Genomic DNA, 20,268 nt, shown 5'->3' on the forward strand with positions numbered 1-20,268 from the left:
CTGATATTTTGCTAGATAGATAATTAGAAATATTCTAGGGGTTCTTATCAATGTTTAAGCAACAGATTTTTGCCTGCCAGCCTGACAAACAGTCTCCTTTAGCTGACTCTGTCAGTGTAACATTCAAGAACTACCTCCCCTTTCATTTCAGAATTATGAGTCCCAAACGTAGATACAGAGCATCAATCTTTATACACACACCTTCATATTTGGAGCTTAAAATAATATCTGGAGTTATTTACATTGGCTTTTTGAGACAGACACCACTTTATCAAATATTGTGGCCTTTTAAAATATTGTAAGATCTTGTAATACTCCTGCTGAGCACTCTAAGCTCTTCTGTTGTGTTTCTGTGGTGAATGAATGGATAAATACTTAGTTAAGGTGGAAAACAATTAGTCTGACCTTCATGTTTTAAGCCAAAGGCAAACCTGAATAATCATATACAGGTTTGCCTGTATATTCTGGTGCATTTTCGGAATTAGGTTTCACCTAATCATTCTATTATTGCTCAATATTGGGCATGGCTGCCATGTTTGTTGCATGTCTCCCCCTTCTTCATCTTTTTCCTGTCTGATCACTTTCAAAATAAAGGCCACCCATGTTATAAAGCTAACAGATGAACAGGACCAATATCTTTGGCTCCTTTATTTTTCTTCGTAGACATGCACCGATCATCTGGCTTTTCTTGGCTAATACCATTGTCAGTTTTTCTTCAAGATATGACCTATTAATTCAGTGCCTGATTCAGATTTTTTGCTTTTCATTCAAAGAACTAAAGGACATACAAAAGAAAGAATGGGCTGCAGTGATATAACCTGCAATGGAAAATTAAATATTTGGAAATCCATGTCATTTAGTGCAGGCATCCCCAAACTCGGTTCTCAAGGCCCCCTGTCCTGCAGGTTTTAGAGGTTTCCTTGCTCCAGCACAGCTGATTTTAATTGAAAGCTGATTAACAGGCTTTTAGTCTACTGCAATCATTATAACCAGCTGTGCTGAAGCAGAGAAACCTCTAAAACCTGCAGGACAGGGGGCCTTGAGGACCGAGTTTGGGGATGCCTGATTTAGTGCATCAAAGTATATGTCTTGAACACATTTTTATTACATTTCAAAAAACTTGCCTGATTGTGCATTCGGTTGGTTTATGGACTTACATTGGTAAAAGTTCTCAATTTTGATTTACTAGATTAATACAAAGAAATAAAAAAATAGATCTGTTTTTGGGATGATTCCTGCAGATGTAGAATAATTGTGTCAGAAGCCTCGTCAGATTACTGTATTTCTAATTGATCATCATCTTTACGGCATTTTGACTGCCAGAGTAAAGCCACCATTTTCCCTGGACCTCGCAGATAGCAACTGTTTTCAGCTCAAGTACAACAAAGAAGAATTTAGAGGCTTGTTTTATGGTTGACGTTTGACCTTTCAGGCAGCCGTTCCCAAACTAAAATCCTGGCTTGTTTTGAACTCCTGACACCTCTCATTGCTTGGAGATTGAGTCATGCTGCAGCAGTTTCTAATGCTGGCTTTCATTTTGCAAACTTCAGCTCCTATTTGTCAGTGATACATGTGAACCTGAGGGTTTTAGATGGACATAGGAGCTTTGGGCAGCGGGCCAGAGACTTGGTTGGTGCTGATTGACAGTGCCCAGCAGCCATGAACATGGGGTTGCTCACAATGATGCTTGTTGAGAGCGCCCTGCAGACTTTACTTTCCCCTTTTAGTTTCTTCTGTGAAAACATTCTTACACAAACTGTGATGCTTAAGTTAGAAGCAGCCATGAGGATGAATGCAGTAGCTAAAAGCCTCGCTTCTGTTTATGTAATTCTGTCATTAGTAGCAGTTCTTATCAGCTCAGAGCTGGCAGTGTAATTATTTAAACTACGAAACACACATTCCTCTCAGAGGGACCCTCTCCCAACCCCCCTAATCCATATCTGTAAAGTGATCCAAACAGCTTGGTCCTCGGTCTACTGGACGTTACTCCGTCACGTTTTCAGCCCAGCCGTGTCCGACCTTCTGAAACATCAGAGGTGAGCAGAGCACGGCCCGGCGTGCGTCCACCGGCCTTTAGCCGACGGTTGGATCAGCTTTCTGAATTTTTGGCGTCGTGAAGGACCTGAAACCGGATAATGACTTTCGAGAGATTGGAGAAATGAAATGAGAAACATCGGGCCATAATTGTTAAGACAAACAAACAGTTTTTGGAGCAGCAGAAACAGATGTGGAAGGCAGCCACTGAACGCCAGCGAAGGCAAACTGTTCTGCTTCTCCTCTGAAAGATGGGTTGGTTTCTGTTAAGAAAATAAGAACACAGGCTCCAGCTAAATGTATACGTGTCTATGTTCTCCAGTATGATAAGGGAATGTAAACCAATACCACACACATTGCTGCTGTGAGAAGGAATAAACCATCTAGACAGCGTCCAATGGCATTTATGCATCAAGAACAGTTTATTTGACAGGAGGGGGGGGGTTATTGTAAGAAAATATTACAATCGTGGTAAAAGAAAAAAGTATTCCCTTCTCAAATATGAGTTGTATGTGTCTGGACAGGATAAAATTTCTTTTTAAAAGTTATTTAATCTAATCCAAACTGTAGAAAAAATACTACATTCTTTTCTGTCAGTATTTATAAAACGACGATAAAGCCAAGATAGTAAAGACTGGACTAAGAAATAATCACACCCCTGCTGCTTCCGTACGGTTGGAACTTGAATGGTTCCACCATGATGTGGAAGACACTACATGAAACCAGTAGTTTCGACTTTTTTTCTGCTCTGGAAAATCCAGGAGTTTCTAAGCACCATTTCCAGGGAGAAATACACCATCAGTGACCACCGAGAAACGACTTTTGTTTGCCTTCCATCTGGAAAGGGTTAAATGTTCTTTCAAACTGTGTTGATACAATGATTTTAGTGATAAAGATTTGTGCAGAGCTGCATTGATATGAACCACAAGAAACGTCTTATCTTTGGCTGATGAGACCAAATTCAAGACTTTTGGCCTAAATGCTCAAACATCTCACATCTCAGCTGTCAAAGCACAGTGGTGGATGTGTAGTGATGTGGGCTTACTTTGCAGCTACCAGCATGAACTCCTCAGTGGAGATTTTCTTCAAAAAAGAGGAATTGAGGTTTTGAAATAATTGATATGCTGTACTGGAACGTGAAGAACTAAGCACAAATCAATGTTAGTAGTGTCTGCCCAATAATGTGAGAGACTAAAAAAGTTGAATATTAAAAACTTCAGCTTCTTGGTGCTGGTTCTATAACTCAATCAGTCAATGATTATAAATTGATGTTCCATATGCAGAGATTCCATAATTGGTTATTTGTTTTTAACACTTGGGGTGAGAATAATTTAAACTTGGAACGTCTCCTGATATACAAAGATGTTTACAACCATTAGTGGATGTATATTCTCTCGCCTCCACACCGTGTAGGTCAGATCTTATGCTGAATGTTGTGATCCTGTCAGAATCAACTTAAAAATGTCAAACAGGAGACTTATGACAGCCATTGTTCGGCAGCTTCTTCTCGTGTCATTTTCTTAATAAATCCTCCCTACCAGGAAGGAGAACCTCTGACTCTGAACTTGCAAGCCAAAGTTTTGCTGACAAAGATGTCAAGAGCTTTTTTTTGTGCATTCTTTGCCCTCTTCCTGTTTGCAGGATTCATTTCTGTTTCCTTTCCTGTAAGTGACCTCGCTCAGTCAGGCAGCCTCAGTCCATCACCTCAGTGCGAGGCCCCCAGGAGTCCGCCCTCCTTCTGGAAAGCCGTGAACGACCGCAGCTTTCAACTCCCAAAACGCTCAACCAATGAGTCCCGTCTGACGTGGGTTTTCTGCAGGGACAGGAATGCCTGCACTGTTTTAGAAGCCGACGCACAGATCAGGGAGACTATATTAAGGCAAAAGTAGTGGCTGGCACTCCCCTTTCAGCTGACAAACAGGCTTCTTGTTTGAAGGGCTGTTTTTCTCCCAGATCAGAGCGCAAAGCAACGTGGAGACTGCTGCTGTTGCCTGCCTCTGGGCCTGTGGTTGCGGGTGCCATTTTGGTCCTTCCCTCCACCAACATGTGGCTCTTCAGGGAGCAGCGGAAACCCCTATTTATAAAAGATATTTAAAGTGAGCTGAAAAAAACTAATTCAAACTGGCTCACAGTGTTCTGGGTTTAAAGATGGGACCATATACTCCTGCTCTGTGGAACAAACTGATCGACATCTCTCACAGGTGCTTTCACCCAGTAGCAAGCAAAGATGGACCTCAACAAATATGAAGCATCTTAGTTTTTTTGCTTTAATATTTTTCTTTTTATGTCTTTGCGTTGTCCCAGAAAGTTCCTCTTACATGTGTAGCCTGCAGCAAAAGCGTTTAAAGGAGTTTCATCTTTATTTTAAGGGCCAGATGTGTGGATTTATCGCCCCGTGAGTTTGTTTTGCAATCGCCGCACAACAAGCGAGATGTGCTACAAATAGAGAGGGATAAACATTTAGACAGCCTAAATAAATCGTTGACACTCTCTGTTTAGGAGTGAGTATTTATCTTGAGGTCCTCAGGCTTGTAAGACAGCTGGTTTGTTTGCAATAGATTTGTGGATTTGGTGAAGAAGACTAATTATATTTTAACCTTTTTCTTGCATGTTTGTTTTGGTTGAGCAATCTACTTGCGGGGGTTCACGTTTTTGCAGGCGAGACGTTCTGTCACATAAATCCTCCCCTCCATGGATCTACGGCTATTGCTTTATCATGCTTTCAGAATCCATTCATCACAGAGGAATGAAAAGTTCTTTTCTTTCTCACGCCTCTCAGGCAACAAACAAAAAGGCAAAGTAACTCCAAAGAGTTTTATCCCTGCATTAATTTGAAACTCTCAGCTCTATTTAGACATTTTAATTTTATGTTGTACATGTTTAAAAATGTTTTATTAACAGTAGAAAAAAAAAGAAAGAGAAATACTAAGATTTCCAGGTACCACTTGACTAGCAGACCTTTAAAAAAAAGCAGTACAGTAGGATGTTGGTTTTTACATTTTATTTTGTTTTCTGTTGGTTGCTTTTTTTTTTTACTTGTCTACTTGGAAGTCAAAATTTGTTCCACCATCATGAAAAACCATCATGTTGCCCACTACAGTGGCCAAAAAGTACAGCTTTTTTAATGTTGGCTATTGTGTCATAAGGAGCTCTAGGCCATTGAGCCAATTTTGACAGCAGACAAAGGTAACTCAAGTAAATAGTAAATGCAACATTTCAAATGTTTGTTGATTGTTAACAGAATAAAACTATCAGGAACCAGCTTGGATATAATGGGAATTGTGTGAGGAACTGTTTCCAAAACCCAATTAATGGTTATATCCAAGTGGTACTTAATGTGGAGCTAGTTCAAGAAATTGAACCCTAACCAAGTGAGCTTCAACCCTGCCCACCTGTAATTGTTTAAGTGGATATGAAGGCCTTAGATTTCGTATTTGTAATTGCTTCCTGTCTGTAGGAAGACACTTTGCCTACGTTCACACTGCCGGCCTTGATACTCAATTCTAATTTTTTTTTTTTTAATCCGTTTTTTTTTGGGTTGCCGTTCACATTTCCGAATATATGCGACTTGTGATATCCAGTGTGAACTGCAGTCATACAACGCAAGTTTCCTGCATGCGCAGTAGAGGACGCAATGACATCACAGGCCAGCGTGCTCTGTGTTTACGGAATTAAACATGGATGGTAGTGCTGGAGCGCATCTAGCGATCTTTCCCAACCATAAAAACACAATATTTTCAAGATGTTTAAACATAAAAACTACTCTCCGCTAGAGTCCTGCACTGGTCGAGTTTTACCAACCCGCACCCGCCCGAACCCGTTAGGATGACTACCGAACCCGACCCGTCACCCGCGGATATCTTCAATTCAAATCTGAACCCGACCCGTTGATATTTAACCCGCAACCCGACCCGTTAACACATCAAGTAATAGGCTATAGTACGCTGCGCTGCAGAACAGCAGCAGACGTGTATGCACTGACTGTGGCCTTTTGGAGGGAAGCCCACACTGCCGGCAGGGCTTTAAGCTACAACAAGGGTGACCCCAGTGCCTAATTAATATAACATTTCTGATGTCCATAACAACACACACGAATGAAAAAAAAAAATCACCAACTACCCGCCACTAAAAAAATATCCGCCGACCCCGCGTACCCGTTTATTTTTATTTATGTATTTTTCACCCACAAAAGAGCATTTTAGCGGGTGACCCGTCAGGGACCCGTGGGTACCCCACCCGTTGCAGGAGTCTACTCTCCGCATCATCCTCTGCCATGGTTGTTGTTTTTTTTGCTGCTTCCTTATAGCAAGACCCAGAATAGTGACCTATGTTGGTTACCAATGGCCTTCAGGTCGGATGAATGCGACCTGGCCGTTAAGACACAGGTTCCATTGAAAAGATCAGATTCGTATCGGATTCAGGACCACATAGCCAAGCGGCCTGGGTCGGGTTGGAAAAAATCTGATCTGTCACTTCAGGTTGCGGTGTGAAGGTAGCCTTTGAGTGTTGCTGTGTAACTAGTGCAGTCAGTGTTTGGGGCCAGACCGACAGGATGGAGTCTTAATTGGCAAATAGTTGGTGTGTAACAACAGCTACAATAGGTTAGTATTGATACGTGAGTGTAGATGATCCAGCATCATGGTGAATTAAGGGTTAGTGAAGACCACCAAAGTGGGTTAGCATTAAAACGGCATCATCTCCGCTCAACTACTTGAACTGGTTCTGTAATTGGCCCTGTCACTGAGATTATCTTTATTTCAAGCCTGATATAATGGGAATCACAACAGAGTTTTTCACTTCTGCCTCATAGGTTCACAGAATAGGTTCTCATATATATCTTGGGGCCCATCAAGATGTTTGCGGTTTTTATGTCCAGTTGTTTTATTTATATTTTGAGTTAAATAAATATCTTAATTGTGTTATTCTTACCCAATTTTTGTTCTTGCACTGAAAATAATGACTTTTACATAGGCAAGTCCTTGTAGTGCTTTTATTAACTTTGCTTGACCAATCTGTTCTTAGTAAGGTTTACCACTGAGCTATGTTTTTTTGTGTGTGTGTGTAAAGTGGTTGTCACTTTATTTATATTGGTTCTAGATTCAGTCATTCTGTAAATAATCAGATAGGTTCAGCATTTGTAGTCAGATAGAAACAAGTTTTTAAATGATAAAGGTGGATAGTGACTATTAGTTTATAATTTAACAGGGGGGGAAATACCTTTCCACCCCAATCAGGTTGTCTTTGATACCTGATAAATTATTTCTTTCAAAAATGCTTTGTTGTATTTACTTTGGTGAATTCATTGCAGCTTGCCATTAAGCAAAGCTTATTCAAAATGTTTCTCAACTTGTAACTGTGACAAAAGCTACGTTCACACTGTAGGCCTCGATGCTCAATTCCGATTTTTTTTTTGTGAAATCTGATTTTTTTGCGTTGCCGTTTACATTTCCAAATATATGCGACTTGTATGAGATCTGCTGTGTAAACTGCATTCACACAGTGAATAGTAGAGGACGCAATGACGTCATAAGCCAGCGTGCTTCGTGTTTACGGGAGTAAACATGAATGTAGTGCTGGAGCACATCTAGCGATCTTTCCAAACCTTAAAACCTCAATTTTTCAAGATAGTTAAAAAAAATACTGCTCTCTGCATCATTGTCCACCATGATGTTTTTGTTTTTCTTGCGGCTTCTGTGTAACAACAAGCAGAATAGTGACCTATGTCGGTTACCAGTGGCGTTCTGGTCAGATGAATGCGACCTGACTGTTCAGACGCAGGTTGCATTTGGAAAGATCAGATTCGTATCGAATTTAGGACTAGGGCTGGATATTTTCGCCAAAGTCCTGAATCGATTCGATTTTGATTAATACAGTTCTAAATTAATATTGATTCGATTTGTTTTTACAATAATGAAAGTGGTTCAACTGTGTGTCAGAATACTCATGGATTTATTTTTTTCCTGTCACATTAAACACAAAGTGCAAACTTGTAAATCAGACAGTTTAAGCTTGAGAAGTGAACAAGTGCATTATCTTCACTGCACAAACCATATTTGCAGGGTCTGTATCAACTACAGGGCGTTTGCTGGTCAGCCCCCATATGTTAATGTCTTCAGCCAACCTATTGTGTATATTTGCAGCTGTCTGGCTTGAAGTAATGAGTGCATCTTTCCTGCTCACGTTACGCGCGTCACTATAAAAATAATCAATCTCATTCCCTAGACATCGATTCTGCAAAAATGTAAAGTAAAAATCGATTAATTCAAAATCGATTAAATAGATTTTTTTACCTAGCCCTATTCAGGACCATATAGTCAAGTGGCCTAGGTCAGATTGGAAAAAATTGGATCTGTGTTGTTCAGACATCCATGAAAAGTTCAGATCCAGGTCGCATTTGGGCCAAAAAAATCGGATTTAGGTCACTTCAGGCTGCGGTGTGAACGTAGCCAAAGTTATGTTTTTAATGTCATTACCAAACCCCAGTCCCACTAAAAGTAGCCTTCAGCATATATCAGTGTGTAAGGACAACTTATATTTTTTGCGTGTTTTGCTAATTGCTAACCATTATACAACAGTTTTGTGGTAGTTTTGGTAAAGGAAAACATAATACCACCAGTGGTACTAGTACCCGTGTCTAGAAATGTAGGACTTATCCATTTTTAGTTTAGCAATGTTTTAGCGAGTAGGGGACACATTGGGAGGATGCTGAACAGGAATTGTTGCCATGGACACGAGCAGCGGAAGAATTTGTAGTGAGGAGGGATAGATTTGAGGGCAGCTGGATCAGATCTTTGAATCCCCTTACAACTTCTCCACTCCTCCCCACCCCAGAGAGGTCGGACATTGTTGAGAGTTTCTTTTATTCCCTCCCCTGCATCACATCAGTGTTTTCCCATCATCTCTCTAATCAGGACTGATATTGCGGAATGTGAGGCTGTGGCTTCCTGCCCTGCTGCCCTGGCTGCACAGCTCCCGTCCCTCTTCCTGGGATGAATAAGACTCTTGGCACATGTTAGAGATCAGTGTTAGAACAGACCCTGCAGGCAAGAAAGGCCGTCTTGTGCATTCCTGCTATCCATCAGAATTACCTTTTCGTCTGAGTTAATGCCCCCCCCCATGGGCTGAAAGGCCTGTGAAATCAGCTGGAAGGGCCCAGAGAGTTCAGACAATAGCAGAGGGTGGTTAGTTACATGCACTTTGCGAAAGGTCTTGAGGTGGCCTTGTAAGGCTGTGATACTCAGAGATCTGTTTCCAGTGTCCGAGGGTGCTATTGAGTTTCCTCCCTGTGCTTAATCCCTCTGTTCAGGACCTTGGGAAACAACCATGCCTCCTCTACCCTCCTGCAGTTCCCCCTCACAGATTCCCAGGAAAAACAAGACGGTTTTGAACAATCACCAATTAAGATGGGCTTTTACATACTGTACCATTCAGTCTCTACTTTCTATCCCCTCCGTCTCAATCTTTCTGCCCCCTCCCTTTCTCTGTTCTCCCAGCTCTCTTGCTTGTCTTCTCGGCCAACATGCCTTAGGGTGGAATTAGCGCTGTCTCCCAGGTCCCAGCCCTGAAACTTGGGGAGTGTCGGGCATTGGTTGAACAGAAGCGTTGTTGGGAGGCGGGGGTGGGTGTGTGTATCCTCTGTAAACAGGGCTTTGTGGGATGTGACTGACTGATCCCCTAGGGCCTCTCTTTTCATTTCTCTGAGGGTCGAATCCCACTCCACAGCAGTGGATGTCAGGACTTTGGCGTCAGCGGGCTCTGGGACCATCTTGGCCCCTTTGTCACCCTGCACCTCCTGGGCTTCTGATGCTCTGTCCGTCAGTGATACTGACAGATGTGCCTCAGGAGGAAAACTGAACACATGACAGTTATAATCTCATAGTCACAAAGTATATATCAGGTAATTGAGGGCTTTGATATACCTTGACTTATGATTTTATTTCAAAGAATCCAAGATTTCTTGTCATTTTTAAAATTGTTAGAAATGTTTTTTTTTTTTTCATTATTTTGTTGTTTGAAAGTTTGTTCTGGACCTTTACTTTTTAGTCATTTTCAGTCTAGTATCTCAAAAACAGATGATATGTCAACATACATGAGAAGTCAAGAATTCTCTTGACCAGTACTCAAACTTTTATAATGATCTCCTGGGCCAGTTCTCTAGGCCATACTGTAATGATGGGCATTTTAAAGCAGCCACAAAAATGTTTTTCTCGGGATGATTCCTTGTGAGACAGAAAATAAGACATGGACGAAGAATAGGGTTTCATGAAGCATTTTATGTGGACTCAAAGGTCACATATTTCCACATTCCAAGTAGGAAAATTATACCAAAATTTTAAGTGAATGGACCAAATGATCCGTTGCCTCCATCCTGAAATCCATTATGGCTGCCGCAACTCATAGTTTTAACTGTAGTAAATATGTATTGCGAATAGCTGTTGGCCTTGTCACTGAGCACATCAGTAAGTAAAGCTGCAATTTACAGAACTAGATTCTCTGTGTACTCCCATTGGTACACAGTTTAAAGGAGGTACTTTTTTTTTTACACAAGAGCAGCTTTATAATTTCTTTTAAAAGAAAATAGTTCAGTTAAATCAATTGAAGGGTAATTATTCTAAAGACAACAGTTAAGGTACTTAGCCTAACATGGTTCCTTCCTCTCTACTTGTCTGCTGCCCTTATTTTAGCACAAGCCAATTAGCATTGGACTGAAAATAAGTAAAAATAAAAAACAAAGTAAAAACATTGAAAGATTGTTTTGAGGTTTTAGTAAAATCCCATCCCTATTGTTGCAAATATGCAACAAACTATTTGTGTTATGCAAACGGGTAAGATTGTCCGGCATTTTCCTAATACCAGTTATTATACATCCCTGATGGTGCACTATATAGTTGACCAATATAACTTTTGTCAGAAATTTGCAATATACCAAATTTTTTATTTTGTGCAATTGTCAAAGTAACAAGATCAGTTTGACAAAACAACTTTTTCTTTTTTGCGTTTTTTAATGTGTTTACATAAATTCAGGTGTCAAGGGATTAATCCACATTCCAAGTCTTGCAAAAGATAAGAAAGGATGCTCCCTCCCCTCCTGTCCCACTCTTAAAGTATCAGGCTCTAATCAGACAGAGTTAGGTCCAACCAGAGGCTCCATGTCTCCACTCATTAGTTTGTTCCATGGCCCCGGGAAGGCTTGGCAGATTCACCTAGAGAGATCATAGAAGTTCATAATGGTGTCTTCCATTGGGGGAGGCCCTTTCCATGTCTGTGGGCTGAGCTGTGGCCTTGGCAGACGTGAACACCATTATCTGTAAGCCTCTTCCATAGAGTCGAATAAAACGAGAGGAGTCGGGGCACGGCTGTGAATGTTTCACCTCTCTATACCCCCATCTCCTTTTTCCCTCGGCCCCCCCATTGCCTCCCATCACTCAGTTTTGAATTATCTGCCATCTCTTTCAGTTTTGTGTGTCTGTCTCTTTGTGTGAGTCTGTTGTTGGCCCTCTCTGTGGAAAGGAGGAATGTGTGCTCTGCAGTTCCTCCTTTAGTGAGATGTGGGGCGAGTGCAGACAGGTTTGGGGTATAGCATGTGAATCAGCTTCTGCACACGGGTCAGATTAGACCATCGTACCAGAAAAGACTCGCTCTGTCTCTTCCACCCCACTGATCTCCTTCCTCTGACATCTCTGTTTAAGTTCTCCTTGTTATAGGATACTCTTTATTCAATCAGATTTTTTTATTTAGGACCCTTGCACCCGTTGCCAGCGCAGTCCGTATTGGTGTCGGTTATCAAATTTAAGAGCTTTCTACTGTTTTTCTTTCATTCATCTGTGCAGTGTTGTGAGGCAAAGAGGCCGTCCCCCTGCTCCAGTCAGCAGCACCAAGTTGTGACCTGTTCCTTCTCTGCCCTCCAGCTCTTTGATGCTTCACCGCATTGCTTTTGTCCCTGTTTACCCAATATGACAGGGATATGGGCCTTCCCCACATACTGGGTGCAAATGGGGTTTTAAGTAGTTCCTGTGGTTAAAAAAAAAAAGTGCAGGTGGACCCACCTCAGAACTCGGATCCCTTTCCCTTCCCTGAGGGGATCCAAGGCATTGTGTTTATTTAGCTTGTGTCATCCCTAGGGATCCCGCTTGCTCTGTGTTCCTGTGTTTTGAGTTTTGGATGACTTCCTAGATGAGCAGGTAAAGGTGCTGTATCTCAGTAATGTTTTTCCATCAATCAAAACCTTTAGGATTGTTTTCAAACTTTCAAACCAGGTGTCAGTCGAACATCTCCGAAATGTACACAAGTCAACCCCCCATGCCTAGCATATTGAACACTTTGTGCTTGAACTCACTGACACCAACTTCAGTTTTACTTTTTCTATTAATGCAATATCAATGTATGCAATTTTAACATTGTTACCAGAATAATCAGACTGCTATAAAGCTTAGCCGACTATTTCAGAGTCAGGAGTTCAGGTGCTTTATGGCTGTAGTTTATTCAGTGACATTTGTTGTTTAAGGCATCAAAAACTTTTTACAGTGTGGTGGTCCATGTCTAACAAAAGGAGAAATTAAGATATATTCGGTCCTGTGTCAACGTTTCAATAAAACCTTGTCAAATGGAAATTGGAATTTATTATTTTAGCTGAAAAACCCAGGGCAGAAGAAAGCAGCTTCTATACTTCTGTTACAGTCACAGTTAAAATGACTACTAATTGTTTGTTTTTTTGTTTGTTTGTTTTTGAAGGTTTCCACAAAAAAAAAAAACTTTGTAAAGTTATATTCTTTTTTTAATTTAAATTTTTTTTAGGACTAGTTAAGAAGGGATATCTCAGTCCGACATCAACATCAGTCCTGTATCAGGCAAAAAAACTATTATTAGATTATGTTGCTCTGCACCTAAAATCTTCTTTATTGGCAACGCTTTGCTTCTGTCTAAAGTTTATTCAGCCAACTGGTTAGTAAATGGGTCAGTTGTTGTCATGCCAATTGCTCTTGACTATTCTTCTCTGTTCAAGTAATATTATTTGATTAAACCTTTTCTAACATTCAACACAAAAAAAGTATCAAAACTAGATGTGATGTGCTCTTATATTGCAACTGGCCAATATCGGTATTGGTCAGTTCAAAAGTGCAATATTGGCATTGTATTGTAAATAAAAAGTTGTAGGAGGTCTTGCCTATTGTTGAAAATAGATGATAGCGTTTTATGTTAAGACAAGAAAGAAAATGTGTCTTTTCAAACAGCCAGTTGAACGTAGCAGATGGCTGATTACACAGAGTCAGGTTCTGGTCAAATTGGGGGTTTCTAGCTTTAGAAGTAGAGTTTTCCTTTCCACTGTTGCTACATGCATGCTCAGTATTGGGGATTGGCCGTCCACTGTTACAGAGTTTGCATCCACAGGGAGTAAATGCCACAAGCCAGTCAATCTGCAGGGTTTCTCTTAGATGGACATTTTTTTAACCAATGTTTGGATTAAATTCACTTTTTTTTTTAAAGACTAGTTGGGTCTGAATAAACTGAATTTAAGAAAAGAGTCGAGACTGGTTTGAAATATTACTTAGCTGTTGCTTGGATTCCTTTTATCTAAAAGCTACATTATTTTTTTTCGTCTTCCCAAGTGGAAGCAGGAGCTGCCTTTGGATGCAGCTACTGTTGCCTCAACAGAGACTTGGCTCTGCGATTAAGGATATGCTCATGGTGTCTGTCTCCACCGAGCAGGAGGCCTCATGGTGGCGGATGTCACAGGAAAAGCCAAACAGATAAGAACCAGGAATGATGCCCCTTTGTTTCCTCGTAGCGGCAGATCAATGGGCCAGATAAGGCAGCTGTGTGTGTTTACACAAGGGCATTCATGGCCCAACGGATGTACGAGCTGAGATGAGAATGAAAATAAGAGAGAGAAAGCGAGGCGAATTCAGAATCATATCTGGTGTCTCATTGCACCTTGTGCCAATATGCCTATGCTTTGCTTTGCATTGTTATAGCACTGTTGTTATTATTGTAATTATATATCATTATTCCGGTAGAGGAAGAGAGATAGTTTCCAATGCTGACATAGGGGCAGTGCAAGGGGCTTGTTGCAACCTGTGAGATGGAGAAATGCCAACCTGTGTGATGTGGGTTGATGTGCCTGACTAAGCACGCTCATATTTAAACCTGAGCTTTAAATGCAAAGAGCATACATCCTGAGGTCTAATCCCAAACCCTGAAATCAAATTCCCAGATTCTTAGTCATTGATGAAAGGTCTTATTTTATATATATGTTGGCATGCATCTCTACTTTGAGCAGCTTTTTGCTATTCCTGTTTAAAGATCAGAATAAATCCGATTTTTTAACAATTAGATATTTTGTAAAGCTTTTGTTAACCCTCCTAAACGAAGCTGTCGTAGTTTTTGTTTTGTTGTTTTTTTTATTTTGGAAAATAGGACGCCACTCCGTAAAAGAGCTGTGATGATGAAATGATCTTTTATTATTCGAAACCATGAAAAAAGGTTGTGGAGTAGACATTTTAACAGCTTTACCTTCTTATTGTTAGCACACTTAGCATTGCTAGCAAACCTGTTGCCTGTAAGGCTGCGGCCTGAGGACCATTTATGCCCCTTTGAGATGATTTACTATTTCAAAATTAGAAGTAGTATAAATTAGCTTTGCCAACTTGGTCTGAAAGAAAAAAGTGAGTAAAAAAAGTTCTTGCATCAGTAAAAATTAAAGGTTGAAATTTTTTTTAATTGACAGTAAATATGACGAGAAACATCCTTCAACTTTTCCTGGAAACAAGACTCAAGAGTCTAAATTTATTAAATAAACATAAATATAAACCAATTATTTTGGACCCAAAGTTCTGTTTTGGACCCCTTTGCAAAAGATTTGGACCCTCCCACCCACCTGCTATAAGGGCTCTGCTCTCAGATAGGTAGTACACTGTGTTCAACTACAAAAGACATTGAATGCTCAACAGCAATAAAAAATAGGACTCCCTTTGTAGTCCCTTCAACCTTCCTGTTATCAGCTGAAAGTCTTGCTCTCTCTGTCTGTCTCAGCGTCATTGCTCCACAGACCTCTGGACAACATATTGTTTCTCCTTATGGCTCCTTATTTTTGGCATGTGGAACAAAACTAGGGTCTTTCTTATACCAACATTCAGTAAATGTAAACGTGAAGATTTACTGAAGAACTCATTCTGGGTATTGAGACTGTCTTCAGTTATGCAATTCCTATTACATAAAAGATGCATATTTTCCTTGGCTGTCGGGGAAATGCTTACAAAAGATTGTGGGTTAACAGTAAAAAAAAAGAAAGTCTTGCAAAATTTGGTTTAACTGATACCATATCTTAACAGTTTTGTTTTTAATCTGACCGGCTGGTCACAGGATAAAATAGATCATACTGATTGGCAGATTTTAGTTACCAACCCATTTATTGGCGCTTCTCTCATCTTTTGGGTTGAAAAAAAAAAAAGGCGGGTTTGTGATTGAAACAGTAAGAAGTGGGGTGACCCGGGCCACCAGACACCCGCTGGTTCATCCTCTTTCTCTGCTCTTCCTTGACCCCCGACCTCAGAGTGAGAAGGGGGCGTGAGCCAGGAGCTGGAAGAGTTTATTATTTCCTGCCTCTTCTCTGCTCCTCCTCCCCGCCAATATAGAGACCACAACTAAATCGGGGTGCAGCAGTAAGGGGTTTTATCCCCAAATCACTGGATGAACCCAGCTAAGCCAGAGTTTTAACATCTGGACTCATTAATATATTTCAACTGTGCAGGCTGGATAAAAAGTTGGACATGTTGGCCCTGATGTCTACAAGAATTTATAGTTTACAGTTCTAAGGCTATTTTAAGTCCTTCAAGGACAATATAGGCATGTTTATGATGAAATATGGACTTTGGCACTATGGAGTAATCATACTTTAGAGAAAATATTGGTTGTTTTCTTCCAAACATAAAGAAAGAGACTTGCATTCACTCCAATGCTACCTCTCCTCTGCCTTTTCATGACATCACTCCTGGCCGTCCAGGCTGTTTTTAAGGAAGGTTTAACAGAAGAAGCTCGAAGCTCGTTGCCAAAAAACCTTTCCTTATTTAGTGAAACTATGTATATTAGGTGCTAAACAAGCCTTTTTGTCTCAAGTATGAGCAGAAATGATCGCATGCTGCCTATCTTCACCATTTGCTGATCAAGCAAAGCTTAATTCTTGTTTACTGGGCAGGTGCAGTGCGGTCAAACAGGTGCATCCTGGAAGAGACGGGATAACAGTCTCCTATGCAGTGTGGTGATGACCAGTGCAGGTAGTGGCTGCTCAGAGAGCGGTATTAATCAGGATTACTTGGACATGCATGACTCAAGAAAAATACCAGTTTGGACATAATCTTGATGAAGAAATCACATTTAGTTAAAAGCTCAAAAAATAAGTTTGCATGATAAAGACACTTTATCACAAATAAGAACAAATAATTTTTAGTATGTTGCATTTGCTGCACGCAGAAAGAAAAGTGCAGGAAGTATAAATGTTGGATAACTGGTTTTCCTCAGCCCCTCTATCGTACGCCTGCCAACTTATTACAGTATATTTTGTTGCAAATGCATGTTGGCTGAGTTCTGTTAGTCGTAGGGAGCTGAAAATGAGCTCCTACTTTCTTTGCTGCAGACTTGAGAGGAGGCTAAGCAAACTGACCTATTTGATTGTCAGGTATTTAAAAGAGCTTCTTAACTGGAAGAATAAGGGTTAGAAACCTGTTCACCTTCTGCCATCCCACCCAAGCGCCTTGCTTTTTTTCACTTGACCCGCCCTTCAGCCTCAGTTGGCCCTTCCGTTAATGTCTGCGGGCCACCGAAGCACGAGTGTGAATATCTCAGCTGGACGGCCATTGTCTGTGCAGCCTCGGGCTCCAGGGCTGGTTAGCAACCAGGAACATGGGATCAAAGCTGCCTCTGGATTACTTTCAGAAGGAGGAACTGCATTGACATGGGGGGGGGGGGGAATTTTGAAAAGATGGAGGGAGGCTCCTAATTTTGAGTCCTCCTCTCCTCCATCACCTTTAGATTTTCTCTTGCATCGATGAGTCAGGCTGTGATGAACCTATGAAAAAGAAACGCAATGTCATAGTGGGGGGATATTGGAAGTGAGGTGACTTTTTTTTTTTGTATTCATTGTCCACTAGTAGGAGATCCCAGTAGGCCTCTGTAAGGGCGCTATAATAAAGATGATGAGAGGAGGAGAGCAGGCATTGTAGTGCAGGATCAATTAAAAAAAAAAAATTCATCATAGTCCAGCTGTAATAAACATCTTAATTTTTTTAAATATTTTTTTTGTATTTTTGGTGCGTTTGTAGACGCTGTGATGCTCATCAGTTTCCCTGTGTTCTCTGTGTGTGTTTTAGGTTTTCTGAGCGGGCGAGAGCAAGCGCTCCAGGCAACACGGCCTGCTGGCTGGGGTGAAAGGCCGCCATGGACAGTGGCCTCAGGGTCTTCCTTTCCACTCTGCTGTGTCTCAGCCAGTCCTTGATTATCAGCTGCTCATGTAAGTTCCTCACCAGCAAACACCCTTTTCAGTAAATGCACCACTTCATGCTTTTGGATTAAATTTCAGACTGGTGCTCAGCAGGACAATGAAAATTAAAACTGAGAACTGTTTTGCACGAATCAGAAATGAAGTATGTAGAAATAGAAAATAAGAACAGCAGAAATAATGGATTAATGCCTCTTGGGTTTTTGCCAGACTTTCAAAATCTGTTTTCTAATTCAATAACTGAATGAAAATAACAATAAAAATGTTTTATTCATTAATAACGTAAGCAAGTTACTGAGCATGTTGCTTTAGTTTCTGCAAATCTAAATCCTCCAAATTCCTTCACTTTATTAAAGCCATCTAAAAATTATATTAATCAAAGAAACTGTTTTTCTAATATGAACTACGTCGGAGTAGATTAGTTTTTTATAATATCTATTCCAACCCTCATCAATAATAGTACACCGAGGACTATGAATCAAACCTCTCCCTACAATCAAAGTTTGGATTTGTTTTTTGTTTTTTTGTTTTTGTTTGCTTGAATCAAGAGTTTATAATTAAAAATGTTAACGAAATGAATGATGATGTTTTGTAGGACTCAAATTTAGTGACTGATCTCGGATTATATTATTATTTTTAAGAATTCTTTAAATTATTGAACAATACTAGATGTCAGACTTATGGGGACCGAACCCTGGTGTTTTTCCTTGGTGCCTTCTGTGTTGCATATAAATGCTCAAACTTTGAAACTAAGGCAGGAATGTTGCAAAGAACTCATGGAGAAATTAATAAAAGGTATACATTTATTCTGCTTTCTGTTTAATCCCAGCTCTGCTTCTCAAAATCCAACAACTGAATTTCAGTTCAGGATTCAGTTACTGAACAAATAGAGAGAATATTGTATTTTCAGGTGTACACTGGTAGTGTTGGGGGAAAAAAAGACAAAAAATCTAATTTGCACTTTTCTGTCAGCAGCACAATGATCAGCAGAGATGCTGTCCTCTATTAAAAACCCAAATGTCTGTTTTAGTAACATGTTATTTTTCTCCATTTTTAAGACCAACCGCATATTTAGCTCAGTCGTCACTCAGTCTAAACTTTCTACTATAGATGATCCATTCCTGACATCTGTGGATTTTTCATTCCATGATAGTACTGGTGCCTTTCATTTACTAAGAAATCAGTGCATCTCTAAACCCTATGGGTTAATAATGACCCAATCATTTTAAAGCTTATTGAACTGTTCACCTTCTCCAAATAATTTCTATGTGTGTAGGAGTCTGTGTTACTTAGTGTATCATTTTGTGTCATAATCTAATGCACTGGGCAACCATTCGTAACTCTGGACCTTTTGCCTTGTTCTCTCCCCAGCTCAGCATCCCTCTTTTCTCTCTGAGCCAACCTCTGTGGTCCAGAGTCCAGGTTCTGTGGTCCGTCTGCAGTGTTTAGTAAATCCCCCATCAGCAGCTGTTTCGTGGCACTTTCGGGGCCTGCCCCTGGATCAGGACACCCTGCCCGGCGTGGAACTCGCCCTGGGTTTCCTCACCATCCCCAGCCTTACACCCAACCATGCTGGCATCTATCAGTGTGTGGCACGCTCAGGACGCGGGCCGGCGGTCGCTAGCCACCTTGCCCGCGTGGCTTTAGCAGGTAAGGATACAGCGGATGACCCCTCTGTGCACACTTCACTTCAAAGAGTGGTGAAGAAATGGTGGAAGTGGCCTTGAGAAAAGGAAGTCCACTTTAGCGAGTGTTAAAAAAGTAGAAAGGATATCAATCCTCGGCTGCCTGCTGCTGAGTGGCAGAGGGGAAGGAAGCAGTTGGAGTTTTTACTCGGGCAGCCTTCCAGATGCCTCTTACTGCTATCCTTAATGAGCCTTGGGCTTTCCTGTGTGGAAGCGTGTTATGTTCCTGCTGGGATGCTGCTTCTCTTGGCCTCCACGTAAAGTGCTTGACCCTGATCTGAAGCTGTATCAAGCATGAATTGAACCCCTCTTTACAACAATAAACAAACCCAGCAATCCAACACAAACAGTTCAGCTCAAGTATTGCCGATCATACTCGCTCTCAGCGGCGCTCTGTATTCCTCACAGTAAGCGAATGCTTTTGTTTTTCTCTTCATGCAGAGATATCTGAATATGAAGCTGGGCAGCGGCGGTCGTTATCAGCGCAGGAAGGCAGTACGGTTGTTATTGAATGTCCTCTGCCACGCAGCACTCCTCCTGCTCGACCGAAACTGAGAGTCAGAGGCAGCTGGATCGAAGAGTCGAGAGGTTTGTTACAACAAAATAAACTTCCTCAGGAGTTATTTAGTCGGTTTCATACTGCTAAGAAAGATCCCTATGAATAACTACACAGATACATACACCTCAATCTAAAACCCTATTGGCAACCATTTTATTTATAATGCAGACATTATTTTCACATTTACATTCAATTACAATTTATGGTAAAGGTTTACAAACATCCTATAATGGTACAGTTGAAAAAAAAAACAATTAATATTCAGTTCATGAACGCTTAAATTGATTCTTATTTGGATCAGAGATCATATCAAATCCACCAAATGTATCCAACTAGAATAAGTCCTATCATTACTTTAAGCTGTAGGGTAATTCAGTCCATCATTTATTGGCACTCCGTAACAAGGTATGTATGGAAGGAAGTCCAGATGATTGCATTAAGTCATTGACTTTGCACCAGTAATGACAGCTTTCTAAGCATGCGGAAACAGTGGGAAGGAA

At 40.8% G+C, this 20,268-nt stretch overlaps 1 protein-coding gene across 5 annotated transcripts in view; it reads left to right on the forward strand.

Annotated features, from left to right (window-relative positions):
* The window catches only part of cdon (cell adhesion associated, oncogene regulated), a 53,904-nt gene that overhangs the window by 4,392 nt on the left and 29,244 nt on the right, over window positions 1-20,268 (forward strand). For 4 of the 5 annotated variants that reach the window (XM_038289939.1, XM_038289942.1, XM_038289944.1 and 1 more), the window contains exons 2-4: window positions 17,397-17,536; window positions 18,896-19,174; window positions 19,651-19,797. In XM_038289939.1, the coding sequence (XP_038145867.1) occupies window positions 17,464-17,536; window positions 18,896-19,174; window positions 19,651-19,797 (499 nt within the window). In that variant the 5' untranslated portion in view covers window positions 17,397-17,463. Of the gene's footprint in view, window positions 1-16,225; window positions 16,305-17,396; window positions 17,537-18,895; window positions 19,175-19,650; window positions 19,798-20,268 lie in introns of all 5 variants that reach the window. The other variant, XM_038289940.1, reaches the window with a different exon arrangement.

Source organism: Cyprinodon tularosa, unplaced genomic scaffold (genome assembly GCF_016077235.1).
Source record: "Cyprinodon tularosa strain WSP-4 unplaced genomic scaffold, ASM1607723v1 ctg274, whole genome shotgun sequence".
Lineage (NCBI taxonomy): Eukaryota > Metazoa > Chordata > Actinopteri > Cyprinodontiformes > Cyprinodontidae > Cyprinodon > Cyprinodon tularosa.